At 39.5% G+C, this 15,933-nt stretch overlaps 1 protein-coding gene across 9 annotated transcripts in view; it reads right to left on the bottom strand.

The window, feature by feature from the left end:
* Nucleotides 1-15,933, bottom strand: part of ARHGEF7 (Rho guanine nucleotide exchange factor 7) — a 121,294-nt gene that overhangs the window by 42,592 nt on the left and 62,769 nt on the right. For 8 of the 9 annotated variants that reach the window (XM_083826195.1, XM_083826196.1, XM_083826198.1 and 5 more), the window contains 3 exons: nt 12,373-12,467; nt 11,978-12,073; nt 3,831-3,953 (listed from right to left, as the gene is read on the bottom strand). In XM_083826195.1, coding sequence (XP_083682321.1) covers nt 3,831-3,953; nt 11,978-12,073; nt 12,373-12,467 — 314 coding nt within the window. Of the gene's footprint in view, nt 1-3,830; nt 3,954-11,977; nt 12,074-12,372; nt 12,468-13,558; nt 13,817-15,933 lie in introns of those variants that run through there. The other variant, XM_083826203.1, reaches the window with a different exon arrangement.

Below are 15,933 nucleotides of genomic sequence, written 5' to 3'. Positions count from 1 at the left end.
TAATTGTCATTTTTCCTTGAGTCTTTCAAACTGGAAGAATGTTAGTTCTAGAAAAAAAAACATGCAACCGCTCTGACCCAATTCCTCAAACAAAAAGAGCCTACAAAATTTCAAATTGTACAAAACTGGAGAAATTATGCTCAGTAGCTGCTCTAACACCCGTATAAAACTTAGAGTGACACAACTGGAATCAAGTAAGACGATCTGCTCACAATGCTCCAAATTTAAAAGAAATAACACAGCAGAAGACTTCTGTTGTTGTTCTTATTGTCAGACCCAAATACAACCTCAAAAAACATTTAGCTCTGGAACCTGAACTCCTGGTATGGGCTGTACAAGGTTTTATTCCCATTTCTGCATACTCACGCAGGTCTCTTTATCGGTATTTACTTCAGTAGTTTTACTATTAACAGTAAACTTCAGGAAATTAAGGATGTTTGTAGCTTTGAACATTTGAAAATTAAAAAGCTTATTCATGCAGTAATACTAAAATCAACACTTTTCACCGTTTATTTTTATTTATACACACATGAATATATATGTACACACCATACACGCACACATCGGCACATGCCTTATTTTGTACTAACTGATTAAGACTACCCATGTTGCTTTTACACATGACCAAGAAGCAAATGACAGAACAGAAGCAGGAAACATCAGGCTGGCATTCACACTGAGTGGCATAGGGGAAAAGTCACACTCCCACTGAATGCCCCTTTTAAATCTCCAGCCCTATCCCAAATACCACTGCACAAAGTCGATTCTACAAAACTCCTTTCCAAAAAAGGCTTTTCAATACAAGTTCAAAATAATTCTGAATAGGTCAGGGTCATCAGTTCGTAAGTATACTTACAGACTCTTCACCAGCTAGCAAGGACCTCTTAACAGGTACTACAACACTGCTCAAAGAGCATGCCTGATGTTTCAGAAAATGACATAAAACCTTTATATATGCAATATTCCATCAAGCCAGATGACTACTTACAGTAATTTTGATGTTACAGTGATCCAACTGGCTAAAGAAACAGCACAGTTAATGCTTCAAAATAATAGCCAATTCCCTTTGAGTTGTTTTTAGTCAGTGACCATAAAAATGCAGTAACAAAGCAAGTATATTATACAGAATAAAAAAGAAAAAAAAAAATAGAGGTAAAAATTCTGAAGTCTCACTTAGGGTAACAATCCAGATTTGGTTTTGTTTTGTTTCATTTTTGTTGATAACATTCCCAGGAAAGGCAAGCAAGCTTAATAAACAGCAGAAATTACTAATTTTATGATATAAGAGCCTGACTTTAAAATGACCTGCTAGTTTTTTTCTGTACGACACGTTTCAGAAGCACAGTTAAGGCATGTTGTCAGTTTACGAAGTGCACAGAGTTCATGGCAAGAAATAATCTGATTTAGACAGCAAAAATTTATATTCTAAACTGAACCACTGCAGACAGTTCCATTTCCCTCACTCTAAAACACTACTGAAAAGTGCAGCTGTTAGAAACTTGATGCTCAAATCTAAGAAATCGAATGTCTATTTCTCTGCCATGTGTCTGTTGGTATTAAAGCACGTAACTATTCCGTATAAACAGCCAACAAATCATCATAATTTCTTGAAAGTCTAAACCAATCTTTGAGAACTCTGAGAAAATCTCATTTCAATACTGATCTAGTATTAACTGCAACGTGGTCGTTTTGTTACTATTGCAGTCATGACAATCTTCAAACCTCACGGTAATTTTTACATTAAAGTTTATGAGAGATGCTTTCGCATAATAAAACCATTTCAACTAATTAAACAAGGAGACAGTTCTGAGTGTTTTCCTTTTCCCCACATCCTTAATCAGTGTATTCCAAGCAAAAGTGGCTTTTTCTCTCTATATTTAAAATACTGTAATTAAAAGGTTTCTTGTATTCTGAGACGAAAAGGCTTAGAATTGCTCAAAGCCACTTTCCCATTTCTTCACAGCAGCTGCCTGAAGCAGAATTCTCAGCTGAGCCACTTGCTACCTACAGCAATGGCATTCAGCAAAACTGAAGGGCTCAGAATAATAAAATAGGGGTAATTTAAAAAAAACAGGATTCACTTCTGTTGACTCATGCCTTACAAGACAATAGCATTAAACAGAAAGCTGTTTATCAGAACTTATCTCCCCCTTGAGCTATCTTTTATGAACAATGCAATTGCTTTGAACCTCCTCCCACATCTGAATTACTTAATTGCTCTATGATACTTATATTGACTCCACCAGGGCTTGACAGCAGGCTGACTTTATAGACCAGAAGCTGATTTTTGCTTAGGACAAACAATGCCCAAAGCAACACAGAAGAGACGAAATACTTATCTTCCCAATTTGCAGAACAATTCACTGTCCTCTCTCATATTCTTAACACCCGTTTCTCAGACATACCCGTTCCCTCTGTTTTCCCAGAGTTCTGAAAATCCACATAATTCTTTACAAATATCTCAAAATCTTAAACGTAGGTGTTTACTTTGCTATCACTTACCATCTCCCATCTACAGATTAAATCCCAGACCTCTGTACAGAAAGAGCACGAAAGCGCAAACAACAACAAAATCTAAACGTAAGAGCATTACAAACCCGTGGGCTTAAATCACCTAAGTATTTTAGCATTTACAGATAATGCTACTGGAAGCAGGCAATTTGAAAGAAAACACTAAGGAATTCGATTTTATTTTTCTTTTGGTCTTGTTTAACTTTAATTTGTTATTGTGTCTGACTAAAAATACCTTCTTTCAGCCTAAACTGCAATGTGAATTTGTGGCTCTATTTTCCAAAGGGAACAAAAGATTTACTAACATAAGTAATAGTTCATAGAATGGCTCAGGTTGGAAGGGACCTTAAAGACCATCTAGTTCCAATCCCCGAACTATAGTTCATAGTCTTTAGTAGCTGGAAGCTTTTTGATTTACCCCGTTATGAGTAAGAGTCCTAAATATGCCACAAACTGTTGCTGTTAAAATAAAATGCAAGTTGGAAGAACTTAACGTTACAGAAAACAAGTCAATTATGCTCCTCTTTGTTTAGGGAGAGTTAAGAATATTTAAAGAATCTTGTCTTTGGTCCATAACATCAAGAAATTCTAGAAAAAGCAAAAATCAGATATCATGCTAGAATTTGTCCTATGTCTAACCTTAAAGAGAAGGTCATGATTCCATCCTGCACCATAGGCAGACAACACAGGCAGACAAACAACACCAAGCTAACAGCTGCTGCAGCATGTGCTCATCAGGAGAATTTATAGGGAAATTTTATGCAAGCAGATTTAAAATCAAATTCTGGCCTTGATGCTCTTTCCTCAGTGTGATGCTGGGTATCTTCTATACAAATTCGAGGTCAGTCCCAAAGCTGTGCAACCTCTGCAATGTTAACTCAGAATCCTACATCTTTTATAAAGGAGATACCAGTTTTGTGAACTTGAAAAGCTCGTGCTCCTCTCTATCACTCAAAATTGACCTAAGGTTATACCATTACAAAATTCAGTACATACTAACACACACACAGGCTTTTACAGGGCTAAGTTACAATCAGCCAACTGTATAAAAAGCCTTCTAGTAATCATGTCAATTATGCCATATTCAGCAGACTTTATCCTGACATTCTTAAAATGAAGATGATAATAACTACAGTTTGTTTTACATATCTAAAGTCCAGCACGTGCTCCATAAGTGATAAAATTATCTCAGTTGATAAGAAGCTGTCAAAAGTGACAGGCTGGCCATGACTGCATCAAACAGCTTTGTGCTGTGGTTTTTGTTTCAAACATATAAAAAAAATGAAAAAAAAAATCTACAGACTACAAGGTAAACATACCTGTGTTCTGTGAGAACATTTACTGCTGATGGATGATTGGCACAGTATGCAAGGTATAAGCTTTTCATTTGTGGCATCAAATTTAGAAAACATCCTCCAACCCTCTGCTGAGCTTCAGGCAACCTAAAAATAGAGTAATAAAGATGAAACAACAGTAATACAAACCAAAGAAATAAATTACAGCTTGACAAGGCAGTGTATATTCTTAATGAGCATCTTTTTTAAAAAATATAAAAATGTAATATAAAAAATAATATACATAACATGAATTATATAAACAAACAGGTGTTTTTCTATGGTCACTGACCAGCAAACAACAGCCTTCTCTTCCTTCTTTACAGCTTCAGCCCTGTAACTGTCAGGCCTGCTTATAAGATCACAGTGTAGGCATAACATGGTATATATTCCTAAGACATTCATTTGGTCAGCCTTTTTCAAGAACTAACACATTGTTTAGGAGCTTGATTTTTAATGAATGTACCTACTGGTTACTATCCACATACCTACACTATGCCAAGTCTCAAAATCAGCATTCAGCACTTTAGCAAAACAGGACAGAGTAAGCAATAGCATTCTCTCCCTCTACCCTCCACCAATACCGACAACATGCTTAAAATATTCATGAAAATACCATATTAAGTTCTGATAGCACAGACAGACAGTTACAGTGCAATTACAGATAGTTTTTTACACAATCATTCGTCTTGCTTTTCAAGGCCATAAAGCACATTTATATTCGTTTGCAACCAGGGCAAAAGTGCTGCTTTACCACCACTGATAGAGAAATCATTTCTGTAACTTGTGTTTTATTCATCTTCCATGCTAGAATGAACCACGTCTGCTAAACAGTGAAGGACAAATTCACTTTAGGCTTTTAAAAAACAATTCTGTGCATAAGAGGTTTTTGGTTTTTTTTTTTTTTTTTTTTATCAAGTAAGTAACAGTAGCCTCGGTTACTCTGGCCAAACACAAAAACAAAACAAAAAGATGACTCAACAAGTGAAGCAGCATTTAGAAGAACAGGTTATTTTCACACAGTCTTGGGAACAGAATCAGTTTTGACCAGGTTTGTCTGAAGGCTACGTATGCATTTTTTTCCACGTAAGTGATGGGAGCAGGAAGAAAAATAATATGAATACACAGCATGGTTTTCAAAAGATTTTAGCAGACTCATGTAATTGCGGTAAGAAAATATCAGGATTATAAACATCTGACAATGGCTGTGTGACACCAGCTGAGAACCTGTACAAGCAGCAGAAAGCCTGAATTTTGATTTTGCATCAGTATAAACAGCAAAATTAAGAGTAAGATTATGAGAGCTGTCATTAACTCATTTAGTATCTCCTTAAGGTGCATACTTCATATGTAGAAGAAAAAACTCATTTTTTAGAAATCTGAATTATTCCTCAAGTTGCACACAAACTGATGGGAAGTAGTCATGCTCCCTTACTACTACCACGTCATTCCTAGAGCTATTCATAAAAACATCCATACTAGATTATTTTCTATGTGCAAAGGAATAAATTGGACTAACGAGCACGTAAGGGTGCTGGAACAGGTGAAACCCTATTTTCTATTGAGCAACCCCCAATTGAAAGACTAAGCCTCCTCAGAAGCAGGTTATACAGCCAGTTGCTGATTGCATAACCCACGCTGAACTTACCCAGAAGACCGGGCAAAGTTTTCAGCAGTCCTAGGCTGTGTTTGTCCACGATATACCTAAAACCCGTGTACAACATACGCAAGGAGGCAAAATGCTTTAACTTCCTTCAGACATTTCCGTTTCTTGCACAAATATTGTGTTTCCTAACGTAAATATGCCAAGTCTTTGTCTCATCTCGCAAACAGGCTAAAGCAAACAGCAGCTTTTGCTGCTCCTGTTACGCATTTAACTACTCTTGAATCCAGTATTTCACACTGCTCTGAAACTAAGCGAGCCCTCGGTAAATACCCAATAGACACACTGTTGGCAGAGGCAGGTCCTTTCATGCTGACAATAGTTCCGACAATTCTCTCAGATAAAATACTGGTTTTATGTTGAAAAGAAGAATTTATTGTCCTGAACGTGTTCGTAACATTTCTAAATATCAGTTTGTAGTACGCTCCCTCTTAAAAAGCGATAGATGATCCGGTGAACTCTAGTACAAAAGATCTGCTCAGGCTCTCAGGACAGCCACTCCTCTAAACAGGGAATGTACTAATCCCGCTGAAATACACTTGTCTTGTCCCACTCCTCCACTTCTTTTACAGTAGTTAAACTTCAGGAGTTCATCCCCCCAAAATAGGCCCCAAACTGCAAAACATTAAGCCCTACTAAGCTGTTCGCTCCCTCTGTATGGTGTGGGAAGACCTCACCTCTGTGAAACCAAAACTGACTGTAGAGATGTTCAAACTGAGAGGCAAGGGAAAGACGTCTCCTTATCTGAGAACGCCATCACTGCAGGTATCCCCAAACCAACCACTGAATACCCAGCTGGCACGCCATGCCAGATGCACTGACCACATTGTTGGCTCTCCTTACGTTAAAAGCTAGGGCCCATATTTTACCCTCTGATAATTATCTCTCTTGAAAAAAAGATTAAATTCTGACACAATGCCGCTTCTGGAGGCATTTCAGGAACAACGGTGCATTCCCCAGCACAGAGGGAAGGCTATTCATAGGGCCACCCTAGCAGGATTTCCCATCTAGCAGCTAGTCTCCTTCAATAAATGTAAGCATGAGCTAACACCACATTCTTCAAGCAATAGAGACAGCACAAGCCTCAGACTGAAGACGTGCTCGGGGCATACAGCTCAGTATTAAATAGTCAGAGGCCCCAGTAAACAACCGCTGCAAACGGTTAAGTTGTCTCTTCACAGCGTGGCGCCTGGGGAAAAGAAGCGAGTTATGGCTGCTTGCATCAAGGAGACATCTGTGTCTCCTCTGACCGCCGCTCTTTTAGGAGAATGAAAGATTGACATTATTCTCTCTCAAATGTTACACACGCATTGTAACTTTATGCCACAGATTCTTTGCTGAATTAAGATAATTAACAGACTTTATGAGGGGGTGGCGACTCATTCCCTTTGACTTTTAACTACGCGCATTAGTTGAGAGTATTCTACTAATTTCACAGGAGTAATTAATAAGTTATGTGCATCTCCTTTAACTGCCTGAAAAACAACAATTTAATGCCTGTCACCACATCATATAAACCTTCTGGTAATTAATGCCTTCAAATTCAATAAAGAGCATAGTTTTATAATGTATTCTGAAGTTGACATCCCAATAATATTCTCATATTTGATACCTTAATTAAAAAGGAATCACAAGTATATATACACGTATTACATATATTTTTATAGAGATATATTTAAAGAACGGTGATAACTTCAGCTATAAAAAGGCCAAAGACATGTTTTAATTTCATTTACAGAACTAGAGAATGATAAAGTCTCTGCTGTTCTACGCACGGTACAGGCACCATCATCCTACAACTGCACCTACGTTCTCTAACAGATCAGCAGTTTGGTGGAGTTGTATCTGATAGCTACCAGCTTTGTTTCCTCAGGCTTAGAGTGCGCTCCCATCACAAGAACATCTGAGAACAGTAAGAAAGAGATGACCTTGTGGCTCAGTCACACTTGCTTTAAGAACCTGATCAACACCAGTGAGCATAACGGGACTGAAGAAAGCTACAGTGGCAGCCAACAAAGAAATAGTGGCGTTACAGAATAATTACATCCTGTGTACTCTGAAGAAATTTACCTTAGTTTTCATGTTACCGACATTTACAACATTCTGGTAAAGGCTGTGGAAACTCTGATGAATCTGGCAACTTCTAACACAAAGTCAGCAAATGTAGATAACGTAATCAGTATTGCATGCTGTACGTGTGCTTTCTTTTTGCCAGGTTGAATTCAGCTGTGCCTAAAGCTCACGTGACTGCGGTTACCAGAAAAGCATTGTGTAGTGTCACCTATGTCCCTGGTCCCTATACATTCACCTGCAGAGCCGATCAAAAACTGGAAATTTTCAGTCATCTGGGCAGCATTTTCTGTCCTCCTCCATTTCCACCAAAAATAATAAAAAAACAGAATTGAGGAATTATACAGGGAATGTTCTGAACTTAAAGCTGGTAGCTGAGAACTTCAAGAACAACTGAAGGTCTGCAAAAATGGTTACAGGACCTCTGTGGCTGACGACTTCAAAGGATGCAGTTTGCAAAAGCAACACAAGATTACGCCATCTCCCAAGGCTTCACAGTTAACAGAGCTGCTGAAATAAGGAAGAAGCCTCACAGCTTTCTGAGCTACTATTTTCACAAACTGAGGCTCTATTCGATTTATTCACAGTCCACCAGACGACCTGCCTTCCCTTATTGAGAATTACAGCCACAGACTGACAGCTTCTACTCCCGGGTGAGCAGAAGAATTCTTTTAGAGCAGGAGACATCTGTTCAATCTCCTGCTACAAAGATATCTATAGAGGAATACTTCAAAACTGGAGATCACTTAGATAAACAGAGAGAGATGGCTGAAGTTGTCTGTTCGGACCCTCCTGTGCTGTGTGAACCACAGCAGAACCGAGAGCTGGCACTGGATCACAGATCTGGAAAGAGCTCTAAAGCACTGGATCGCTTTCTGCCTTCAAGAGACCGGAGCTCTCTTGCTCTGTTTTACAATCAGAAATCCTCTTTTTTGTAACTCATGACTCCAGCAGCGTCTCCCTGCCTTGCCTCTTACTGCTCTTTTCCATCCACCAAAACTAAGTGCACTTGAAGCTGATCAGCGAAGAAATGTTCTTCTGAAACAGATCAGTGAGAAGATCCCTACTCAGTGCTACTTAGACTTGCTTCACCTTTTTTGTTTGCTAAATGACAAAAAGAAATTATGAAGGCAGATGTAACCCCAAAGCATCTGTCTGGCGGTCCCCAGCATCCGGGCAGCCAGACAAGAAATGCTCCCAGGACTACGACAGATGGAGCAGTCCACAGGAGCACCGTGGTTATACTGCAGTGGAGGCCAACCTGGACAAGCTCAAAGAGGACAAACCTACAGCAGTGCACCAGAGGAGCTCTCGGGTTCGGGAACGCGGCCAGGGCAGGAGGAGGGAAGTGTGGCACATAAAAATCAAACAGCACCCTAACAACTCCCTCCCTCAGAACACACCAAAAAAAAAAAAAGCACTACAGCATTATGTGCTTTGAAATCAACCAGTGTTTAACAAAATGAGGATTAAATAAGGCAACACAGCGCAGACAAGAAGAGAAAAAGCATCAGAAAGTTTCACACACAAGGATTTATTAAGAGATAACTGAAATGACAAACTGACTCGAGTGGGGTGTGGAACTCAACCAATATTCAACTCCCAGGCACAAGAGCAGGAGTTTGTCAAGCTACGCAGGCTGGCAGCACCACAACTGGCAGCACATCTGCGCTTGGTCATCGTGACATGTCAAGTCTGAAAAAACATCACACCGGATGCTGCAACTTGAAGTGCCTGAATGATGGAACTGCTAGCTCTCTGCCAAAAATAAAATAAAATGATAAATCTATTTTCAGCCTGGGAGCTGCTCTGAGTTTATAGAACAGGTTCACCAGCCAAAAAAACATGGCAAAACGACAAAAAACAAGACAGCAGGGCAGGCGTTCTTCTGCATGATGGGAATTATCATGGATTAGATTCAAAACAGGAGGAAGCTGGATGCTCAAGTCAATATGCTACAATGAAAATTAAACTGAAAATATAACTTGGCATGGCCAGCGTATTTACAGAAAGGAAATAATACAAAATATTTGTAGTAACCCTTCAGTAATCCTGAGGTATCGCTTTCTTTGCCCACCTACTACAATCCATTATGTTTCCTAACTTGTTACACAGTAATATTTCACTTCCCACGAAGAAAAAACAAAGGCCATTAGGAAAGAGACTGTCACTCTCAGGGATTCAGACACCACTTAGCTAGTCAAGTCTTAAGTTTAAACTTGCCAAAAAGAATACCCTTCTCATTCAAACACAGCATGGAAGAAAGGCCACTTCAAGAATGTCTCTATCGCACTGCTAAAAGTTATCTTTGCTACACCATCCTTTCCGTTCTCTCCAGTCTATGCTGTCTAGAGACTGAAGAGAGGGAGAGAAGCCAGATGGCAGGGGGACATGAGATCCAAAGTCAGCAACAAACCCAGACATAAATTAGTGTCTAGAGGAGACACGGCTTACACTTTGTCATCACAAAAGCTTCCTCTTAACATGGAGCAGCTCAGAGGAACAGAGGAGGGAGAAGTCAAAACACAACACACAGAGCTCATCTAGAAGATCACTGCTGCCAAAATAGGTGTTTTCTCCTCCATCCAACACATTCTCTCCTACTCACAGCCAAGTACTCCCAGTAGTTAGTTCCCCTGCACAGGCTGAAGCTTGTCTCAACTCTCAGTAGCAATTCAAATGATTAATTTGGCAGAAAACAAGCAAATTTGGATTAGCAGCCACATTAGGTCACCACATGGTCAGACAAAAGAAGAACACAAGCAAGGAAAAAGAACTGACATCAACTACCTGGATTCATGCAAAGCATTTGACACTGTCCCCTATGATATCCTTGTCTTTAAATTGGAGAGACATGGACTTGATGGATGGACTACTTGGTGGGTAAGGACCTGGCTGGATGGTTGCAAGAGTTGCAGTCAACAGCTCAATGTCTGAGTGGAGATCAGTAGTGAGTGGTGTTCCTCGGGGGTTGGTACAGGGAACGGTGCTGTTTAACATCTCTGCTGGTGACATGGACAGTGGGATTGAGTGCACCCTCAGCAAGTTTACCGTTGACGCCAAGCTGTGTGGTGCGGTCAGCACGCAGGAAGGAAGGGATGCCATCCAGAGGGACCTGGGCAGGCTTGAGAGGTGGGCCTGTGCGAACCTCATGAAATTCAACACGGCCTAGTGCAAGGTGCTGCATCTGGGCCAGGGCAATCCCAGACACAAACACAGATTGGATGGAGAATGGATTGAGAGCAGCCCTGAGGAGAAGGATCTGGAGGTGCTGGTTGATGAGAAACTTGACATCAGCTGTCAATGTGCGCTTGCAGCCCAGAAAGCCAGCCACATCCTGAGCTGCATCCAAAGCAGTGTGGCCAGCAGGGCGAGGGAGGTGATTCTCCCCCTCTGCTCTGCTCCTGTGAGACCCCACCTGGAGCCCTGCGTTCAGCTCTGGGGCCCCCAGCACAAGAAGGACTTGGGTGTATTACAGCGAGTCCAGAGGAGGGCAACAAAGGTGATCACAGCTGGAGCACCTCTCCTATGAGGACAGGCCGAGGGAGTTGGGGTTGTTGTCCCTGCCTGTGGCAGGAGGGGTGGAACAAGATGATCTTTAAGATCCCTTCTAATCCAAATCATTCTGTGATTCTATGCAAAGGATACAACCAAGGTTAAGAACAGAAACTCCACTGAAAATGTAGTTCCAACAGTAGAAAACTGTTAGGACAATCAAATGTGATGCTGACCTCCTTTCTTGCACCCCCAAAGTGCAGAGGTACAAGCTAAAAAATATTCAACCACCATTCACCTAACCTATGGAAGGAAAACAGGTTCTCTCATTCTTCTTTCCCTTCTTGCTCTCTCTCTGCTTCATGCTTCTTATATGGTACAGTACAGGCATCATGACTGATTTTTTATTTAGCTTGTTATTTCTGCCTATCCTACGTGCCTCTCCCAGCACATGTTGGTGACTACCACTGTTGAAGACCAAAAAATATTAAGCAAAATCTCCCTCTGAGTCCTTCATCCAAGTCACTTCCCCCAGCCTCCCCTGTTCCATCACAGCGTAAGTTCCCTTCATTCTCTTATTCTCCTGATCACCTAAAAATTCCAGCCTCCAAAATAAAAACCACCACTTTTTACCCACCTTCCCACTGACATGCAGTTCATGGATATTTATAAATTGTTTCCAAACTATTTCAAAAATCGCTACCTCTGCAATTGCATTCTAGGGCCAATATCTATCTGTGTGAGCAAGCAGTGATTATCCAAACACCTAACACTTTTTTGCTGTGGCAGCTATAGTTACAAAAAGAGGAACAAAGTTTCATCTCAAACATTAACATACACAACAAGAGAAGTAATAATATTTGCTTGTTAGAATTTTACAGTATCTGCTATGCATTGTACTTACTTGGTGCATTCTTCTAAAGACTGTACAAGCATTTGTTGGAAAGAACTTATTTCTTCCAGGTTTCCCATTAAGTATGAAGTGTTTGCTGAGTTTAACCTGGAGCCAAGGTAAATAAAAGGTGTTTAGGTTTGCAGTTATTGACTAATTGTGCTTTAATAAAACTTACAGCCTTTAAAAAAAAGCTTCTTAGCTTCTTTGATCAAGATCAGCCTGTCCTAGTCAGCAATCAAGCAGAATAAAAGAAACCTGAAGCAGGAATCCCTGCCTCAAAGATCTCACAGTCCACACAAGGAAACATACATTATCACTAAAACTGAATTTTCAACCACATAAACCCTCCCCAGTTCCCAAATGATCTTCAGCCTTATTTTAAAAGCCAAAACAAACTCACATACTTTTCACTAGCTTGTAATGGTCGCAGGTAGTTTGAAAGCATTGTCTGTAGCTCCTTAGCATATTCGTTTTCTGTTTCTAATATATTTTGTAGCACCTACAATAAATGACAATTGCTAATTGGTATTTTTTAAGAGATACTTCAAAAGGTTCAACCTGTTAACAGTTTTAAAACATACAAAAAATTACTTAGCATGGGGTAAATTTAGAAGAAGGTTCCTGTATTAAAAAATATAGCATCAAGAGAAAAGCATTAAATACTATGTATTTATGAAACTCCCAGGAAAATATACACTCATACACACGCAAGCCATCCTTCAGTCACATAACAAAAAGTGTTAACAGAAATACATTATGCTAAAGCAAATTTTTATTGTAAAAGTAAAGGGAGCTATACTATATATAAAAGTAAAGGGAGAGTGTTCTTCCCTAGCAAGGAGTAGTTATTCCTCCTGTGTACTGCAAAACACTCAAAGTGCAGAGAATAGTAAAACACATTAGAAGTTGTAAAAGAAACAAACAATGAGCGTTGTTTTCTCAGTCTCAGTTACAACGCAGAACAACTTATCTTGCTGGTTAAGTGTTCACTTATTCAGATAGCGAAAAGGTCAGATTTATAAATACCAGATAACCGTTGCCTTTACTTAGCAAAATTCTTAGCCTCGTTGCGTTCTTTGTAAATGGGGACGCCTAAGCTTCAACTATGAGTGCAGTAACATACGCTACCACAAGAAAATTACAAGTTTATAAGATACAGCACACTTGCTTTTTGGCTGAATATAAATCAAACAACTGGAATACTCCCAACTATGTACAAGGAAGCATTTTACTGGGCCATCTCCAAGCAGTCTGCTTTAAGATATCCTCCAACATATTCACATCAAATTCTACCATGCTTCTAGCAATAAATTAGTTTTTGTCTTCAAGAAGTTAATGATCTAGCAGGGGAATCGTCAGAATTAAATGCAGTTCACAGGACAGAGTAAGCTTCGAAAACTTTTTGTAATTTATTGCTCATAAGCCACACCAGAAACCTTTTCATTTTGGTACATGCCATATTTGTCAAGCCTGCAGTAATATCTCATTTCAGCATTTATAGTAACGACTGTAATTGAGTGCATTATTCACTGTTCTAGTCAATACTCTTTCTTAGGAAATAAAAAAAGCCATTCATTCCTAAATGCAAACCTGATGAAATAACTTTAAATAGTTCAGTATGTCAATGAAGAATTCACTGTTCCTTTCATTGGTGTCATTGATTCTGCTTATTCCTTGAATGGTTCTATTCATTTGGAGAAAGAGAGAGACCACTTTTGAGTTCATTCTTTTGTTGGAAATCTGAACCGAAGATTAAAATGTCTCCATTCTCTGCTAAACATGATGACAGAAGAATGTCACAGAGAAAGCTATAGCTGTTAAATAGAAAACTTCAGCATAAAATACAATATGGGTGCACATTTTATTTAAAAAAGCTAAAAACCTTTACCATTTAGACCAGAGGGAACCAAAAAAACTAAATCCATATTTGCACTGATCATAAAACAAATTAAAATCCCACTTTCTAACACAAATACAATACAAAAAAGTCAGTTGTTCAAAAGGAAACATGTAAGTACTTAGGATCCATAAAGTTCAAAACTAAATGTACGATGAATCTTCTCCAACATTGCTTTTCCTACAAAAATCTCCCAGCCAGAAGTCATTATATAGCCATTGGTTAGGAAAAGGAGACAAAACCAAGGACGAAAATGTAATATATTGACAAAGCACTGAACACTATCAGAAAACATCCAAAGACAGGGAAAAAAAAATGCTAGGGATCTTGAAGGGCAAATCCTTTTTCTCAAAGAGTATTTTCCATCCTTTGCTATTAAACAGCTGTCTGAAGAGGCTGAAATGAAAGTTGTTTCATGTTTCAAAACTCAATTATTTTCCTTTCCTTATCTGGATTTTTATTCGAGGGTTTTCTTGGGAACATGTAAAAGATTGGAGGAAAAAGACTTAAAGGATGGGGAAAAAAGAATGAGGAAGCTTCAAAAGTAAAAGCAGCAACCTGGTAAGTTACTGGAATAAAGAAAATGAATGCAACTAAATAAAACTATGCTACAAAGCCTATATACACAGCACTAGATACTGCTTTATATTATTCTAGGAGTTCACAGCATTGCACAGTACTTTAGACATGCACATAGCTTTAAATGCCTCTTAAAAGAAGTTAAACCTATTTCCCTTTTTTACAAGCACAGTTTCCCACTCCATACAACATTCTTTGAAAACGTTTTTAAGAAGAATAATCTTGCTTACATAGTTCTAAAACATCAGTTTGTGACCTCTCGCATCCTTCCAGCTTGACTTACCTACCTCACGAAGAAGCTATGAGGATAAAACGTTTGGGTTACGCTTTGAAGCGATAAGTGCTCAGTGTCGTAACTCAGTATTTTGGCACCAGAGCACCCTTACATTCCTCATATCCACAACTCGCCCGCGAGCTCTGATAATCACCTTTCTTCCCTTTCCTGCTTTCTGCGTGTTCTGGCTGCTGCAGGACCCCATGAGACCTCCAAGACCTTGTTTCCACAACTCCACCACAACATTTGCACAGACAAGGCTGGGTACCAAAAGAGCAGCATTGAAGTGGCAGCTTTTTACAATCCCTAACACTGATGAATGGCAGGCACAGAAAACTGAGCTCAGAGAGCACAAGCTCTCGCAATCACAAGGCATGGAAAATTCAAGCATGGTTAACAGTTCCGTCACACAAAACCCTAGTCATCTCCCTACGGCAAAAGCTACCACCCAAAAATGGATGTAAGTGACCTACACAAAGCTGATCACCTTCCACAGAGGGAGAAGAGGCAGATTTCACAGCTACACTCGGGCACGATCCTGTAGTACATTCCCACTTTATGCAAGTAGTAAGGCACGCAGCTGAAACATCACATTCAGCACTACAGCGATCAATGCATAATTTTCTTCAATCACAAAAATCAGAGACTATCCTTCAAAACAGGCCCTCAAGAAGGCCAATGTAAATCAGCACAAAAGCATTCCGTATCTCAAGGCTCCTCAAAATTTTTCATGAGCTTTGATAAACAAAAACACTTGATCCAACTTGAAAAGTGTGACCTCAAAAGGCATGCTCTGTTTTCAATCACCTATCAAATACTTACATGAAAAATGAAGTCATCCAAATGCTCACACTGTGGAGAAAGTTGCCCGTTTCGCTACCTGATTTTAAAACAGCTACTTAACCTCCAGGCAATTGCCTTGTAAGCCGAGGTAACAATTTTATTTGGGACACCACGTTTTAAACTCTCAAGGGATTAACAAGCAAATGTGCCCTGTACTCTCTGCAACACCTAGTGCAAGGAGCAGCCAATAAAGCACACTGAAATAAACATCTAGTTTGTATTACAAACTTCAGATGGAGCTATGTGAATCCACAAACATAGAACATGCTTACAAGGGGGTAAAGAACAAAATAAAGTGGTGAAAGCAGTCTCATCTTCATTAAATGCACTGTGCCATTAGCCTATGCAGTTATCTCCCCACAAGGGGAGATT

Source organism: Anser anser, assembly GCF_964211835.1.
Source record: "Anser anser genome assembly, chromosome: 1".
Taxonomy (NCBI): domain Eukaryota; kingdom Metazoa; phylum Chordata; class Aves; order Anseriformes; family Anatidae; genus Anser; species Anser anser.
This window is presented reverse-complemented; position numbering and strand designations above follow the sequence as displayed.